The 17,315-nt window shown below is 40.8% G+C and overlaps 3 protein-coding genes across 4 annotated transcripts in view; 2 read left to right on the top strand and 1 right to left on the bottom strand.

Annotated features, from left to right (window-relative positions):
- Positions 1-17,315, top strand: part of LOC104950042 (histone deacetylase 7-like) — a 232,818-nt gene that overhangs the window by 193,264 nt on the left and 22,239 nt on the right. The window lies entirely within an intron of this gene.
- Positions 2,184-4,267, bottom strand: fh (fumarate hydratase). The gene has a single exon (XM_010776471.1). The coding sequence runs from the start codon at positions 4,212-4,214 to the stop codon at positions 2,715-2,717; it is 1,500 nt and encodes a 499-aa protein (XP_010774773.1). The 5' UTR covers positions 4,215-4,267; the 3' UTR covers positions 2,184-2,714.
- On the top strand, positions 5,367-10,949 carry hdgfl2 (HDGF like 2). 2 transcript variants are annotated; one of them, XM_010776472.1, is made up of 11 exons: positions 5,367-5,602; positions 6,055-6,131; positions 7,527-7,668; positions 7,952-7,984; positions 8,139-8,321; positions 9,750-9,866; positions 9,947-10,021; positions 10,121-10,225; positions 10,326-10,436; positions 10,535-10,721; positions 10,845-10,949. In XM_010776472.1, the coding sequence occupies exons 1-11, from the start codon at positions 5,531-5,533 to the stop codon at positions 10,946-10,948; spliced, it is 1,206 nt and encodes a 401-aa protein (XP_010774774.1). In that variant the 5' UTR covers positions 5,367-5,530; the 3' UTR covers position 10,949. The 2 variants fall into 2 exon arrangements, with proteins under 2 accessions (XP_010774774.1, XP_010774775.1); XM_010776473.1 differs by lacking the exon at positions 7,952-7,984.

Below are 17,315 nucleotides of genomic sequence, written 5' to 3'. Positions count from 1 at the left end.
ATGTTGTCAGATTGAGGAAAACATTCACCAGGAGAGTTTTCTTGACTAATAGAATGAATTCTGGGGGTTGGAGCTTCGACTTTCCCACTTTCAATTTTAAGGGCCACCCTAATGTAAGTTGCCTACATTTTATCATGTGTCTGTACAATATGTTTTTCATTGCTTATTGAATAAAGTGGTTGGTCTGGAAATCCTCTGATCAACATGTTTTACTATCTTTTTACAGGAAGAAGAAGAAGGCCAAGGAGACTAAGCGTCTCTTAGAGCAAGCCGCCCAACAAAACGAGGAAGAGGAGAAGAAGACATATGTCGACAAAAGAACACCGGCTCAAATGTCCTTTGACAAGATGGCGGAGAAGAGGGTAAGTTATCGTTCTCCAGCATTAAAGACCTGCAGCGAATGGGTCAGGATTTGACGCAGAGACCTGGCTAATCATTATAAATTAGCAGAAGTAAACAAAAAGATCTACTGGAAGACTGTACCTCATGTCGTTTGTTACCAATCATCAGATGCACAAACCCAGTATCACGGAATTTAATCTATTGATTCGTGTTCACCAGCACAATTTTAAAAGCAATGTATTTCTATTGGTAGTATGTTTCGTGCCTGCACCTCGTCTTTTTGTCCGGTCGGGTCTGTGTGGTTCATAAAAACATTTTCTTAGTCAATATCTTACCCCAAGCCTAACCCTTTTATTTTAAATTATATAATGTCTGAGTTTTTTTGCCGTCCGCGAGGAAAAGAAATGGGGCTCAGAGCCTCAGAATACTGAGATCTGTATTTTTTTTCAATATTTTTTTCCTTCTAATTTGTTATTATTTGGTGCAGGCACGAAACATACTACCAATACAAATACATTGCTTCTAAAAATCGTTTTGTGTCAGAATACTGAAATCTGTTTTTTTTTTTTTATTTGTTGTTATTTACATTGCTTTTAAAATGGTTCTGTGTGACACGAAAAAAATGGCGAAATCGTGTTGGTGAACACGAATCAATAGATTAATTTTGTTACTATAACACGAAATGCCGTGAGACTGTGATGGATGCGCACAGAACAACCCTTTTTAAATAGTATTTTTACAATAATACACTTTCAATTTGTCATACTATACTACAGGATGACAATTTTGCACACTTAGCATCGCAACCAGTAATGCTATAGTGGAACCGTAATGCCAACATATCCATAGGAGAGTTGTCAATTATTAACTTATGTGCTATTATATTGGAAATACCATTGAAATAGATTGCCAACTGTATTTAAATTTAACATAGCAGATTGATCCAAGCTGAAATCTTCTAAAAAAAAAAAAAAGATTTTGTTAGCTCAAGTAAGGTTAATGATCTTTCATGGTCTGTTGATTAGTCTTTAAATCTTACACTGACAGTGTTTATCAGCCCCTCTCTACCCAGAGGTCAAAGTTCATTGATTGAAGTGGTGAATGTATTTTCAGCTACAGCAGGAATACATGGCTCTATTCCAGTATTAGGGGAGTTTTAGCATGTCATATATTGCAAACAGGTGATGCTGTCAAAAAGAAACATAGCCGTTAACCAGTTCTTAACGTTTCGTGTGTTTGGGTAGATGTGTTGTAGAGGTGTATACAGACAGAGTGACTCATCGGAAGTGACTAACGTTCACTTTTTCTTATCTTCCCTAAAGCAAATGGAGAGGATTTTGAACAAGGCATCAAAGACTCACAAACTGAGAGTGGAGGTAAGTCATGGCAAACATGTCATAGCACCATTCAGTGGACCTATTCGTTGCATTACATTACAGTTGAATAATGTTAACACAAATAAATATATTCTATTGTTTTTGTTCTTTTGCAGGACTTCAATCGGCACCTGGACTGCCTGACAGAGCATTATGATATTCCCAAGGTCAGCTGGACCAAATAGAAGAGGAGCAAGCGGTCTCTCTGTTTACTTTTTACTGATTGAACTTAAGTCATCACATTTATTTGCTTATTTTATATATTTACAATTAAAAGTCCTCCAATTGGCCTCAAGTAATTCTCATGTTTTACTTCCGTGTGTATACAATAAAGGATTTGAGTAATCTATTGTGTTTCCCTTTGAGTGCATATATTCTGTTGATTTAACCCATAGATCAGTTTATTATTATATACATGTAGCATGCGTGTGTAAACTGTAAATCATGAGGAGGAAAGCCAGAAACTAGAATGTAGTTGCTTTTTAATGAATACATCATTAAATTGGAACAAAAAATGGCACACGTGCTGTAAACCAGAGCACACAGCGGTCCCTGTTGAATCCTTTTGGATGGCAAAGTGTGAACTTCTGAACAACAATAAAGATACCAACTGATAAGTCAAATTCATTTAAGACTTCAAATACCAAAACCAAGAAAGTTGGTACACAAATGACACTTTTTTAAAACTCATTTCAATCAAAACGGTATGTTCTCTCACAAACAGGTGTTTTTTTTGTGAAGGAGCATCTTTAAATATAAGTCAATCAAATCGGTGGCTTTACTGATACAAGTGTATGACAGTGAAATTAACCATCACCATTAGTCAACCGAGAAAGAAGCTGCAAAGCATTCTCATATATTTTTTTAAAAGATGAGATGTTCAGGATTCAGAGATGTTGCTTCATACATTTCAGTCTCTTTGATTTATTTGTAGTCTTTTCCGACACTAGAAAAGGTATTTCATTTGTCTTGTAGTGTTTCTTGTGCTGTCACAGTTCACTTTGGCCCCAGCATCTCACTCGGCTTCACCCACTGGTCAAACTGCTCCTCGGTCAGATAGCCCAGCTCCACGGCCACGGCCTTCAGCGTGGAGCCCTTCTTGTGCGCCGTCTTAGCGATGGTGGCCGCTTTGTCGTACCCAATGTGTTCGTTGAGAGCGGTGACCAACATGAGGGACTCGTTCATGAGCTTGTTGATCCTCTCGATGTTGGGCTCGATGCCCAGCACGCAGTTGGTGGTGAAGGACACGGATGCATCTCCGAGAAGCCTGGCTGAGTTCAGCACGTTCTTGATGATCATGGGCTTGAAGACGTTGAGCTCGAAGTGTCCGTTGCTGCCTCCGATAGTGACCGCCACGTTGTTCCCCATGACCTGGGCTGCCACCATGGTGATGGCCTCACACTGGGTGGGGTTCACTTTGCCCGGCATGATGCTGCTTCCTGGTTCGTTCTCTGGTAAGATGAGCTCTCCCAGGCCGGAGCGAGGTCCTGACCCCAGGAATCGGATGTCGTTGGCGATCTTCATCAAGCTGACAGCCACGGTGTTCAGAGCTCCACTCAGCTCCACCATGGCATCGTGGGCCGCCAGAGCTTCAAACTTGTTGGGGGCGGTGATAAATGGCAGGCCTGTGAGAGAGGAAACGGTGGAGGCGATTTTCTCAGCGAAGCCGATGCGGGTGTTGAGTCCAGTCCCCACTGCTGTGCCTCCTGCTGCCAGCTCGTACACTCGGGGCATGGCAGACTTGACTCTCTCGATGCTGTACTTCATCTGCTGGACATACCCACTGAACTCCTGCCCGAGGGACAGCGGCACAGCATCCTGAGTGTGTGTGCGTCCGATCTTGATGATGTCTTTGAACTCTACAGCCTTTGCAGCCAGAGCATCGTGCAGCGCCTGCAGGCCGGGCAGCAGGACGTGGTGGACCTCTGTGGCTGCAGCGATGTGCATGGCGGTGGGGAAAGTGTCATTGGAGCTCTGACTCTTGTTGACGTGGTCATTAGGATGGACGGGATCCTTGGAGCCTAGTTTTCCTCCCAGGATCTCAATAGCCCTGTTGCTGATCACCTCATTTACATTCATGTTGCTCTGAGTGCCTGATCCAGTCTGCCACACCACCAGAGGGAAATGATCATCCAGTTTACCAGCTGACACCTCATCTGCAGCCTGGATGATTGCATCTGCTATTTTAGGGTCCAGGCCAAACTCCTTGTTCACCTCAGCCGCTGCTCTCTTCAGGATACCGAAGGCCTTGATCACTTGGATCGGCATTCTCTCACTGGGTCCCCCAATTTTGAAGTTCATAGTGGATCTGACAGTCTGGGCTCCGTAGTACTTGTCAGCTGGGACCTTTAACTCACCGAAAGAGTCCCGCTCGATCCTGTACTCTGAGGCGGCCATTCTGGACGTGCAGATTAGCAGTTTCGAGTTGACTCTGACTCTTTTTAAAGCCAGGAGGTTGCAGTTAAACTGCTGTACGCGTCTCAAAGACCGAAACATGGCTACGCATTAGAGGTGAATCCGGGGGGAGGTCAATGCAGCCCTCTACTTTAGGATCTGTCATTGGGTGGAGAGGAAACGGATCGAGTGTCAGCCAATAGCGAGGAGAGGGAGGCGGGACTTCCGCCGTGGTTGTCGTATCGCGTGGAGCCGATCAACCTGCTTCATCCGGATTAGTGAAGCTTCTGAGAACGTTGGAAGATGAATTTCCGGTTTGACAACGAAGGAGAATTTACTTTGTAGAATAAAAGTCAGAAACTTTATGTAACCTTTTTGTAATTAAAAAATGTACACATTTAATGTATCAATCCGAAAAACTTTAAAATACATTTTGATAATATGGGCACAACTATCTAGCACTAATTCATATTGCCTTATTATATTTTGTATGTATTCTATGTATTTTGATTTTGCTTTCTTAATTGTATGAGTATTGTGAGAGAGAGCCTGAGATCCAAGACTATTATTGACATTGACTGCTCTCTAATGATTGTGAATATGACAATAAAGAAGTATACGTATGCAAGCCTGTTTATTATTTGTTTATTATTAGATACGTGTAGGTAGGTAACAAATATAGTTGCACATACTTGTTTAATTGTTTTTGAAGATTAAGATCCTGCATCATGTGACGTTTCTGGTGATATACAGAGATGAGATAAGGGGCTATATTGTCATCAATCTATATACAGTGCGCACCGAGTTGTGTTTGCATGTTCAGAAAAACAAAATAATGAACAATAAAGAGAAGACACAAAGACAGGTAATCTACAGAACAAGATACAAGACATGGTATAACAAGTGCAATACATATTAGTTATAGAAACACTGTACAAAGTATTTAACTATAAATACAGCTAATGTTAATAATTGTTAACTCATAATGTGCAAAAGAGTAAAAGCAGTTTATTATAAATCAGAAATGTAAAGTTAAACTGGGGGATTGGATTAGTGTAATAATATTAATAATGATGTTAACGCTGGAAATGTATGATAAATGAAGATTGAGGTTAATTTATTTATTTGTATTTGTTTATTTGTTGGATCAATTTAATTACAATGTTTTTACATTGAGTAGAGGTCCTTTATTTAGAAGACATAGAACATTCTCTCACCGGAAGTGCTTGCTACGTTACTGCCATCTTCCCTGAGCCGCTTGTTCTCGCGGTAACGTTAGTATACTGTTAGCTTAGCTAGCTAACACCATCGTTTCTAGGTTTCGTGTCGACCTGAAAAAAACAGCAAACCGAGAGAGACACAGGAAGGCTACGCCGCCGAATACTTTCTAAATCCCGGCTGCACCGAGGAGTGGGACAATGCCGCACAGCTTCCAGCCCGGAGACCTGGTTTTCGCTAAAATGAAGGGGTACCCCCACTGGCCAGCCAGGGTAAGCAACGCTAGCAGCAGCCGGAGGGGCGGAGGGGATGAGCTGCTCTGCATGCAAAGGCTCTCTGTGTATCCACTGTCTAACATGTATAACCATCCCACAAATGCACAAGTTAATATGTGGTGGAGCTGACAGGCTGTGTTTCAGGCCTCTATGCAATGCATTAGCAGCATAATTTGCATGAGATACTGCTGGCCTAACGTTAATCTGCATGGGAATGCACTGCTGCGAAGCTAACGTTATTTTGGAAATGACGATTCATAATTCTAGATAAGAAAACACATTACTCAATATAAAACCACCACATATGCATCCATACAAAGTTAAATCAGCTTCACTCTGCAATGTTATGTTTTTCTGACACAACCTAAATGAATACATGCTGCCACCATGTTTGAATGAATTCTATAATGTTTTTTTTTGCCACTTGGTATTTACTTGCTTGTTTGCAGATTGAAGATGTGGCTGATGGGGCAGTGAAACCACCTCCTAATAAAATCCCAATTTTCTTCTTTGGGACACATGAGACGTGAGTACAGTTTTGTAATTATCTTTAGTTGGAGAAACAAAAAACCAGCCTACCTGCTTTAACCTGAAGGGGCCCTATAATGCTCATTTTCAGGTTCCATATTTGTATTTGATGTCTCTACTGTGACATGTCTCCATGCTTTAATGTTCAAAAAGCTCTTTACTTTTCTCATACTGCCTGTGCTGCTGCACCTCTTTTCACCCTCTGTCTGAAACCAGAGCCCAGTCTGCTCTGATTGGTTAGCTGGCCGGCTCTGTTGTGCTTTGTCAACTGCTTAGAGATGTCCCGCCCCATAGTCTATTATGTACTACAATGTAGTAGAGCACTAGCCAATACAAGAGGTTGTGTTAAGTAGTGATGTCACAATGTTGCGGAAGTAAACAAAGGACTGCTATCCTAAGTCCCTCTAGCTAAACTTGGTGATGTTAGCCTTTGCAGACCAGTAACATGCACACGCACCTTTTATAAAACACTACAGTGAAGGGAAAACCCAAATAAGCATAATAGGGCCTCTTTAAATGACAGCAAATAATTTTCTGTAATCTACTGTAAGCATGGAATTGTATTACAATTCTGTCTGATATTAAGTTATTCAAGTATTGTTTCATTTTTGTCATGCTGCATATCTGTTTGTTAGCATTATATGCTCTTTGACAGCTATGCTATGAGACCACAACACAATGCTCTACGTTCATCTCGCACAGTTGTTTGTCAGTCTCCTCTCTTAAAGGTGGGGTAGGTAATTTTGGAGAAACCAGCTCGAGTGCGCTAGAATTTGAAAATACACAGCCGGAAAAAATCTGCCACTTCCTTAAAGAGCCCCTCCTCCAACACACACGAACGCACACATGACCAATGAGGGCACGAGATAAGTTTGTGCACAGATGGAAGGCTGACAGGCAGGTAGGCCATCCAGTTATTTTAGCCGGGCCGGCTCAGATGATTGGTCGTGCTTTTTACAGTACCACGGCTTCCACATATGCCATTTTTTAATGGATTTTTTGTCAAAGCTCTTCAGATATTCATTGCTATCGGGATGTTAAGAGCATTCCATGGAATATAACAAAAAGTGTATCTCGAGCCGGTTTCTCAAACTTACCTACCCCACCTTTAAGCTTTATTCTTTTCTGAAGGTTTACTCACTGTAGACTTTTGTCAGTCTGAGTTAGCAGTATGTTTTCGAGAGATGTGTTTATATGTCTGATATGGCATCAGACACCATCTGTTTGACAATATGGCACCTGCAGTTTAATAATCCATCACTAGGTGGCACAGTCAAGTGTTTCAAGTCAGTCAGTGTAAAGCCTATATCATGCCAACCTGTTCAATAATAACTGTATGTCCTTTTCGAAAATTGTACAGCTTAAATAATACTTCAATCTTACTGCTTCACAGAGCATTCCTTGCAGCAAAGGACCTTTTTGCCTATGAAAAGTACAGCGAACGCTATGGAAAGCCCAACAAAAGGAAGGGGTTCAATGAAGGTTTATGGGAGATCCAGAACAATCCACATGCATCCTACAGCGCACCGCCAGCAGTAAGATACCATTATTTCAGAAATCCTAAATCCTGAAGCAATTTTCGTTTAACTCATACCTGTAAAGAAACTGTAAATGAGGAATTTGAAGTCTTTATTAGTGTCAAACATGAAGGTGTTTATATTCATTCCTGCTCAGCTCTTGCACATTAATACATTTTTCTGTCCATTATTTTCTAACTAACATGCAGATATTAACTTTTAAAGCACTTTCAATTGTCTGGTTGTTTAAAAGTGCTTTACAAATAAACATTCCTTGTCTTTTCTCTGGAATAAAACGCAGCAGTTAGGGAGTCCTGATGGCCAGCAGTCTAAGGTGTGATGCGTACTGCAACATTTGTTGTTCAATTCTTACCAGGGGACTTTGCTGCATTTCTGTCCCCATTTTTTATGTCTCTGTCTAAGACAGAAACCGTCAAAGAAAAAGAAAATTGTCTTGACATTTTTTAATTAATCATCTTCATTTGCAGCCGGCCAGCTCATCTGACAGTGAGGGCAACGATGCCGGGCGAGGAAGTGATGAAGATGAAGACGAGGGAGAAGCAGCCCCAGCGCCTAAGAAAGCAGATTCAGCTAGTGTGGTGGACTCAGATTCTGGGAGTGAAGATGAAGGAAAGGGAGTAGCTGTGAAGAGAAAGCCACCTCCTGCTAAGGTAATGGCCGTTAAACATAACATTGAACTGTCGGTCAAGGCCTGTTTAGGGATTTGGCTAATAAACCATTTGCTGATTGGATCAGACTATCTGTTGTTGAGATGAATGGAAAATGATATTCTTGTTTACAATTATGGGTACAATGCCACCAAGTTTAATCAGCAGCATCAAAGTTACCATCACAATTTACAATGCTTAGGTCTGTTTTGAGAATTTGTGTGTAAGGTATGAATTAAGAAAAACAGGAGGTATCAACAAAATACCGCTGATGACTCTTAACTTCCTTTTTTTGTTGTCATGAGCAATAATGATACATGTACAAGTTTGACAGGTCGAGCTGTACATTCAAAGTTATTTTGAAATGTTAGGGACGGTGCAATTCAACATATTTCCAATACAGAGCATGAAACTCATTTTCAACCCTTGTCCATGATACAGTACAATACACAAATACACAGATGGACTACTCGCAGTACTGCGGTGTGAAAGCGCCTATATACTCATTTTGCTGTAACTCCATCCAATGTTGTTGGTTTTTAATCTGTAAAGCCCACTGAGACAAATGTATTTTGTGATATTGGGCTATACAAATAAAGTTTGATTTGATTTGATACTGCACTACAGAAACACTTATGCATTAATGCATCTTTGTAAATGACAATCACTTCGGTTCCGTTCTTGTTTTCTTTAACCCAATCCGTGAATAAATGGAAACTAATTTGCTCAATTGTAAATGTGTTCCAGTGTTGACAGCCCTTTATAGAGATTAGAGTTGCCTTTCACCATCACCATGTTTGGCTGAAAACAAAACTGACTGTGTATAAAAACAAGCTGCAGTGAAATACTTGATAAAGACACACACACACAACAACACTGACTATAGAGAGGCGAAGTCCCTCCCTTTCCGGTGGACCTCCATGGGACCTTATTTTGGAAAAATCATGTATTGAAGTCAATGGGGAGAGAAAAATTATCTTTTGATCCCGTTTGAATTGTGCAACGAATTACACATGATGTTTACGTATTTTTCATAGTCTTATATTTCAACAGTTTTATGAGAAACTGTGACTTTTTTGACATGGAAATTATTTTTTAAGATTGACAAACATCATATGTGTAATTCATGGCACAATTCAAACGAGATCGAAAGATATATATATATATGCCGTTAAAAACGGTGCAATATATACCTGGCTGCTAAATCCTCAGAACTGCTACAAGATGTGTATTTTTGTAAAATGTGTAACTTTTTATTATTATTTCTTTTTTTATCTTTAGTACTTCTGATGCATGCTTAGGTAACATTAAACTGTGTTTGGCTCTTTTCTGCTGTAACAATGTAAATGTCCCCTCTGTGGGACTAATAAAGGTATTCTGATTCTGAAAAGTTCAACTTGTTTTATTGAAATATGTGTGTTTCTATTTTAGCGGCCTCCACCTTCAAAAAAGGCTCGTGGCTCGTCCAGTGAGCCAGACAAACAGGAGAGTGGATCTGACTCAGAACCCACACCTTCAGAGTCTGAGTCCGGCAAGAATAGTGACCAGGTACTTACACACACAGATGCACACACCACGTTATCAACAAAAAGCCAATGAATGTTACTCATTTGCATTTTTTCCAACAGGATTTTACTCCAGAGAAGAAAGCGGGTGGTGGAGGACGAGGTGGACCGAAAGCAGGAGGCAGAGGGAAGAACAAGGTGAACCATCGGCATCACATTAAAAACATTTTTTATGGCATGGCAGTTTTTGTATTATTCATTTATCTCTAACGCCAATTTTTTTCTGTCATGTTGAAGAAGGGTATGTCTGGCTCAGACTCGGACTCAGGATCAGAACCAGAGAAGAAAGCAGCTGGTGGAGGACGAGGTGGACCGAAAGCAGGAGGCAGAGCAAAGAACAAGGTGAACCATCAGCATCACAATAAAAACGTTTTTTTTATGGCTTGACAGTTTTTGTATTATTCATTTATCTCTAACTCCAATTTGTTCTGTCATGTTGAAGAAGGTTGTGTCTGGCTCAGACTCGGACTCAGGATCAGGATCAGAACCAGAGAAGAAAGCAGCTGGTGGAGGACGAGGTGGACCGAAAGCAGGAGGCAGAGCGAAGAACAAGGTGAACCATCGGCATCACATTAAAACATTTTTTTATGGCATGGCAGTTTTTGTATTATTCATTTATCTCTAACTCCAATTTGTTCTGTCATGTTGAAGAAGGGTATGTCTGGCTCGGACTCAGGATCAGGATCAGGATCAGAACCAGAGAAGAAAGCAGCTGACAGCGAGTCGGAGGACGAGAAGCCTCGACCGGCTGTGTCCGGCTCCGAGTCTCAGTCCGGCTCAAAGTCTGACTCAGACTCAGACCCTCCTCCTAAAAAAGCCCCTCAGGCACGCAAGAAAGGTGTGGGTTCATTGCTGTTCATACATTTCAGCTTCCAATTCTGGAAATAAATGTTTCTGGACTTAGATTTCAGGCCCTTTCCTTTTGCCCAACGTACATTTATTTAATTTGCTTTGTCTTTAGCACCCACAGAGAAGCCCGCACCAAAGCCTCGTGCACGGAAACCCAAACCCAAACCCACCCCGGCAAAACGAACACCTTCATCTTCATCCGACAGCGACAGGTAAGACTGCTTTATGCCTACATATTATTTATATACAGTACATAGATATTATACACATGATACATATTACAAGCAGTAATGTTTACAAACAAGCTCGTTATAAAGAGGGCATTACAATGAATCAAATGAAGTTAACTTTAAAGGTGGGGTATGTAATTTATTTTAGAAACACTTTTTGTTATATTCCATGGAATGCTCTTAACATCCCGATAGCAACGAATATCTGAAGTGCTTTGACAATAAATACATTAAAAAATGTCATCTGTGGAAGCTGTGGTACTGTAAAAAGCACGACCAATCATTTGAGCCGGCCCGGCTAAAATAACTGGATGNCACACACACACACACACACACACACACACACACACACACACACACACACACACACACACACACACACACACACACACACTCTGTGTGTGTGTGTGTGTGTGTGTGTGTGTGTGTGTGTGTGTGTGTGTGTGTGTGTGTGTGTGTGTGTGTGTGTGTGTGTGTGTGTGTGTGTGTGTGTGAGCAGTATGCCAACCTAAGCTCAGCTGTGCTGTGTGATCATTATTGTGACAGCTGAACTGCAGAGGAATCACGGTTCACTTGTTCAATTTTTAGAGCGCATGAAGCACCTAATGTCAACATACATAGTGTGTGTGTGTGTGTGTGTGTGTGTGTGTGTGTGTGTGTGTGTGTGTGTGTGTGTGTGTGTGTGTGTGTGTGTGTGTGTGTGTGTGTGTGAGAGTTGGGGATTACAGCATCCCTGGACATAATTATACAATCCTACTGGCTCACGCAAAGTCTGCCCGTTTTTCTTCTTTTTTCTCCTGCTACCTTTAATCTGAAAATCCCTCACAGGAAACGGCTTCTCTTGATTTTGAAAATAGTTATTTTGTTTTCTTTCACTTCCTGTGTCCCCTCCATTTCTCCCTCCATCTGTCTGCCTCCTTTAAACCCTCTTCCCTCCACAAACACAACGTCTCCCCCCTTCCTCCCCCTCTTCTACTATAACTCTTCTCTGTGTCTATATATTTTCATTTCCTCTCACCGTGTTTAGCACATCAATTATTCAGTGTGAATTGGAGCTCTCTGTAAATCTTTCTCTGCTGAATCTCACATTTACTCATTTCCTTTCTACGCTCCCTGTTTATTTGGCATCTCCAGCCGTGTGAAGAAAGGTGTGGAAAACATTTGCCACCCTAACCTTCCAGTCATATTCATGCATTTATATCTTTTGACAATGAATTATGCTTTTACTCAGTTCTGCCATTCACTCATTCTGACTGGATCTCAGAACAACTTTGAAATTCTCTGAATTAAACTGAAAATAAATGTTTTTGGGAATTTATCATTTTTGCGGGAGTTTTTTTCTTATTTCATTTGTTTTATTTATTATTTTTACCATATCATTTTTTGCAATTTACTATGATTATTATTACATTTAATTTATCACAACAAATATGTTTTTTTTATGTAATAAATTGTAAACTCATGCAAATTCTCCGACAATGACAAATTCTAGTTTTTAAATATTTCACCCAGATCCATAATTAAATATGTATTTTTGATAACTTTTAAAATTCCCACTTTACACACATTTGTCTTGAATAGCAGCTCAATTAAATGCTATTTAAACTGGAAACAAATGGTATGTAAATGTGTCATTTTAGCGGGAGTTTCTGCCTTATTTGAGTTTATATTATTAATTACTTTTGTTGTTATTATTATTCTTTATTTATTTTCTTCATTATTTTTATCATATTATTTAAAAAATTTTTTTTTTATTGACTATTATTTTCATTATTATTTTTAAATATTAATATAATTTCCCCACACAATTTACACACATTGAAGGAATGTTGTACCACGTCATATAAGCACAATGCCTGCACCTCCAATTATGGTTTATTTTCCCCCAGATCCTTCAGAAAATGTATTTTTACCAACTTTTAAGACAGAGTTTTCCTCGAATAGCAGCTAGGGTCAGGGTCGGGGTCAGGGTCAGGGTCGGGGTCAGGGTCGGGGTCAGGGTCAGGGTCGGGGTCAGGGTCAGGGTTGGGGTCAGGGTTGGGGTCAGGGTCAGGGTCAGGGTCGGGGTCAGGGTTGGCAGCCTGAAACCGAAGCAGGACGAATGAAGGAATGTTGTCCAACATCTCATGCAAGCACATTTTTGTAAACGCCTGCACCTCCACAACCACCAACTATGGTTTATTTTTTCCCCAGATCCATCATTAAATGTATTTTTTACCAAAAATGTTAAAAGGTCAGGGTCTATATAAATCTAAGGGTTAGAGTCAGAGTTAGGGTCAGCAGCCTGTAAGAGAAACGGGTGCGTTTGATTGGTCGTCACCATGGGCAGCGAGGCTCTAATCTAAGGGTTAGGGTCAGAGTTAGGTTTAGGGTTAGCAGCCTTGGTCCTCACCTTGGGCAGCGAGGCTCTGGACCCGGAGCTCTGCGTGGTCATGGTCAGCACGGTGGTGATGCCCAGACCCACGCGGGCGGGCGCGGCGTCCATGTTGATCCAGAAGGAGACCCAGGACAGAATGACGATCAGCAGAGACGGGATGTACATCTGGATCAGGTAGTAGCCCATCTGACGCTCAAGGTGGAAACGCACCTCGATGCACGTGAATTTACCTGCAAGAAGAAAGGCAAGTTCATTCACTGGAGAAAATGCTGCTCAAAAAACAAGATGAACAAATCATGAAAACAAGGTGTCTTCGCTTGAAATAAGTACAAACAGTTTTTCACCTAGGTTTAGGAATAGCGGTTAGGAAGTGAGGATTATTTGGACTATTCGTCCGTAGCCAAGATGTATCCGACAAAGACTTTGGATAATCAGGTGATTAGTCTGTTGTTGAGGCTGTTAATCCAACCTCTGTTAAACACTTGGTTTTCAGAGTTAGTTTGGAAATGAACCTGATGAACAATAACGCAAGAAAATACATCAAGAGCAATAAGCTAATGTAACAGAAGCTAACCCTCAAGGGGGGTGGAAACTTGGCTATATTAAATGGTATTGTATGATAATAACGCCCATTTAAAAACAATGAACGCTGCGGAACAAAGTTCCTTTAAGAGTTCCTACATCTTTGAACACATTTGTTAAATGAAGCATCCCATAACAAAGCCTCAAACTGTGACAGATGAGGTGCTAAAAACGCTTAAAAGCAAATCAGGGTTTTCCCAGTGAAAGCAGAAAAAAAAATCCCATTATATTTTACTCCAATTTGTTTAAATCTATTCTGATTTAAAAAGAAATATTGTGCAGCCTCCAGAAAGGTTATTACTTTATAATGAGACGGCTGATGATACCTTCAGCTACCAAATATATTCAGGAAGCCAATCATTCCGTCTCGGTGGGTGTCCTGTTTTCCACACGGATATCTCAGAGGGAAATACATTTGCAGCACATCAAGAACGAGGGGTTGATTTGAGGAAAAGAGAAATAATAACGCCGGTCAATGTTTAAACTCTACTTAAAAAAGAAAAATGTTCTTTCAACACTTTCCCCGAGGCTTTCATTAGCATTGAAGATTGTTTTTGAATTCCATATTTTCTTCATCTGAACGGGCTGATTATCTGAGCACTGACTCAGTCGTCTCCTCTGAGAACACAGGTAGACTTGACGAGGCGGAGGTAAAAGAAAGTGAGAAGGAGTTAGAGGAGAGGCAGAAGTTGTTGGACTGGCAGAGGAAAAGGAGGATAAGCCAGAGAGGGGGGAAACCGACAAACTGAAGACAAACTTGACAGCTTTCGAGACAAAATGTCATCTTCCTTCAGCTTTCTCTCTAAGCCAAGTGTAAATCATGAGCGGAAAATCAGAGCGACACGAATGCTCGGCTTTGCTGAATATCAAACGAAACCCAACATGGTAAATACCCCAAACCCAGAAAACAAATACAGCAGGTGGCTCTGGATTTATTGTACCAGTTACTTCTTGAGCGCGTGTAGGAAGTGATGACTCGACAGAAACTGGGGAAGTTAGTGCCTTATGAAACAGAGAATATTTCCGTGAGGTGGTGGTAAATTATTAAAGCCACTAGGAGCAAAAGTTTTATTTGTATCTGTAAAATGATACAGCTGGCAGGAGTTTCGTGAAGACATTGACAACCTAGGTAGAAAATGCTTGCATTGTCTTTTTTGGATATGACCAATGGCTACTGTAAGAGTTTTGTGGTATCAGTGAGATAGTGCGCTGAACTTCGAATCAGGGGGTAGCAAGTTCGAGTCCCACTGCAGTCAGCATGTCGTTGTGTCCCTGAGACACTTCACCCCAAATTGCTCCTGTGGGGATTGCCCACAGTACTGAGTATGTAAGTTGCTTTGGATGTAATGTATTAAAGTCATTTTGAATGAATGAAGGCACGATTAGAACCGTCAAAATCCGTACATTGCCCTCTCTGCCTGCACCATTTGGAGAAAAATATGATTGAAATTGCAATTTTTGGGAGCATTTATCGTTTTTGTAATACAACGCTCATTATCATTGAAAAATATATTAAAACCATTATGCTGTAATTGCTTTAAAGATCTGTACGAAACCAAAATATGTTTCATTGAGTCTGTATAATTTTTTTTGGAGGCTAGGATGTCTCTGCAGCTCCACAATACTTTTAAATTGTATATAACAATATAAAATATTTTGCTACCTGCGATTTGAACAATGCACTAATCGATATTGAGCTATTGGTCAATTTTGAACCATGGCGGCAACGTTACTATATACTTTGCCTTGACATCATAAAGCTTTCCCATCTTTTTAGCAACAAAACCAAACATTGGCAGTGTTTGACTTGAAATGTGACTTCAGAGTTTTGTTCGCCTCAGTCGACGCTTCAGGATTAGCTTTTTTGTCAAGCTGCTGTTTCCAAGGTCAAAAACAAACCTCGGAGCTCGAGAGAATCTGCTTTGTTGTGGGGACAATCGAAGTGCCGTCATTTTGAAAACAACAGGATACTACTCTCTGCCGGCTCTGTAACTTCCAGAGAGTGGGATACTGACATTAGTCTCTCTCACAAAAAGGGAACAGCTTTTGAGAATGGGATTTCTCAGCTTGTACAAGAGGTAACAAGTCATTACACTGTGCACGAACAAATACGCAGCATGTGTATCCAAAAGCTTCGATTAAAAGGTCCTTTCATCATACGATTTGCTGTCATTGTTGTATCCAGTTAGTTGTGTGCTGCACTATGTGTTGTTGCAGTGGAAAGTGTGTAGATGTGCAGCTGCCTGTTGTGTGTGCCAGCAGCACCGTTAGTCCTTGTGTGGCTGTGAAGGGAGAGGAACAGTGGTTGTTTACGCTCGCAGCATGATGCCGTAAAAGTGGAGAGATTAGGAGAAATGTAGTCTACCTTCCGCCTCCTCCTAATCTCTCTGCTGCTGTTTGACTATAAAATGCAATATGCATGTCATGAGTAAATTGTACAAGAGCTTAGTTCTATCATTTATATGTTAGTCTCTATTTTTGTTGCTCAAATCCTTTAGTGCATTCCCATTGTTCTGACAGCCCATTATTGCTCCACTACAATGTCCAAAATTGTCCAAAAGCAAACGTCCCGGGCAGCCTGTTATGCCAAAGGAAAATGGCCATTGTTTGGTTTCTCTGGTAATACACACTCTCTGTACAACAGAACATAACCTTATTGCTATAACTTCATTGGACTTCCCTTTTTTTACCCTACAAAGACAAAAGGCATGACCTGCCGTACATGACAGGAACATAAATAGTGCATGTCTAGTTGGTAACAGTCGATTTGTGAAAGTATCAGAGATTTTCTTCCCTACAAACTATCCTAACCTTCAGCCTTACAGGTCAATTCCCAACCGTATTGAGAGTTAGTTATTAAACATATAAAGACAAACAGGAAATAGGGGTCTGATGGGTTTTTCCTGCATTATAATCAGCCCGTCAGCTTCTTTTTTTTGTACTTTGGGAGCAACAGCCCTTTGCACACATGGGCAGTCATATAAGTGGGCAGATGCATAAATGGGGGTTGCTTAAAAGGGCAGATACGTAAACGGAAAATCATATAAATAGAAAGTTGCGCAAATGGGCCGTACGACAAAAGGGCAGTCGCACAAACGGACAGTTGCGCACATGGGCAGTAATGGGCAGTAAGACAAACTAGCAGTTGCAGAAATGGAGATTCAGGTAAAAATGAGCAGTTGCATATAAATGGGCAATTGCACAAAAAGTCAGTCATAAAAGCGGATAGTTGCACAAATGGGCAGTTGCACAAATGGGCAGTTGCGTAAATTGGGGTTGCTTAAAAGGGCAGATACGTAAACGGAAAATCATATAAATAGAAAGTTGCGCAACTGGGCTGTACGACAAAAAGGCAGTCGCACAAACGGACAGTTGCGCAAATGGGCAGTTGCGC

This window comes from Notothenia coriiceps, unplaced genomic scaffold, assembly GCF_000735185.1.
Source record: "Notothenia coriiceps isolate Sejong01 unplaced genomic scaffold, NC01 NC01_scaffold00017067, whole genome shotgun sequence".
Taxonomy (NCBI): Eukaryota; Metazoa; Chordata; class Actinopteri; order Perciformes; family Nototheniidae; genus Notothenia; species Notothenia coriiceps.
This window is presented reverse-complemented; position numbering and strand designations above follow the sequence as displayed.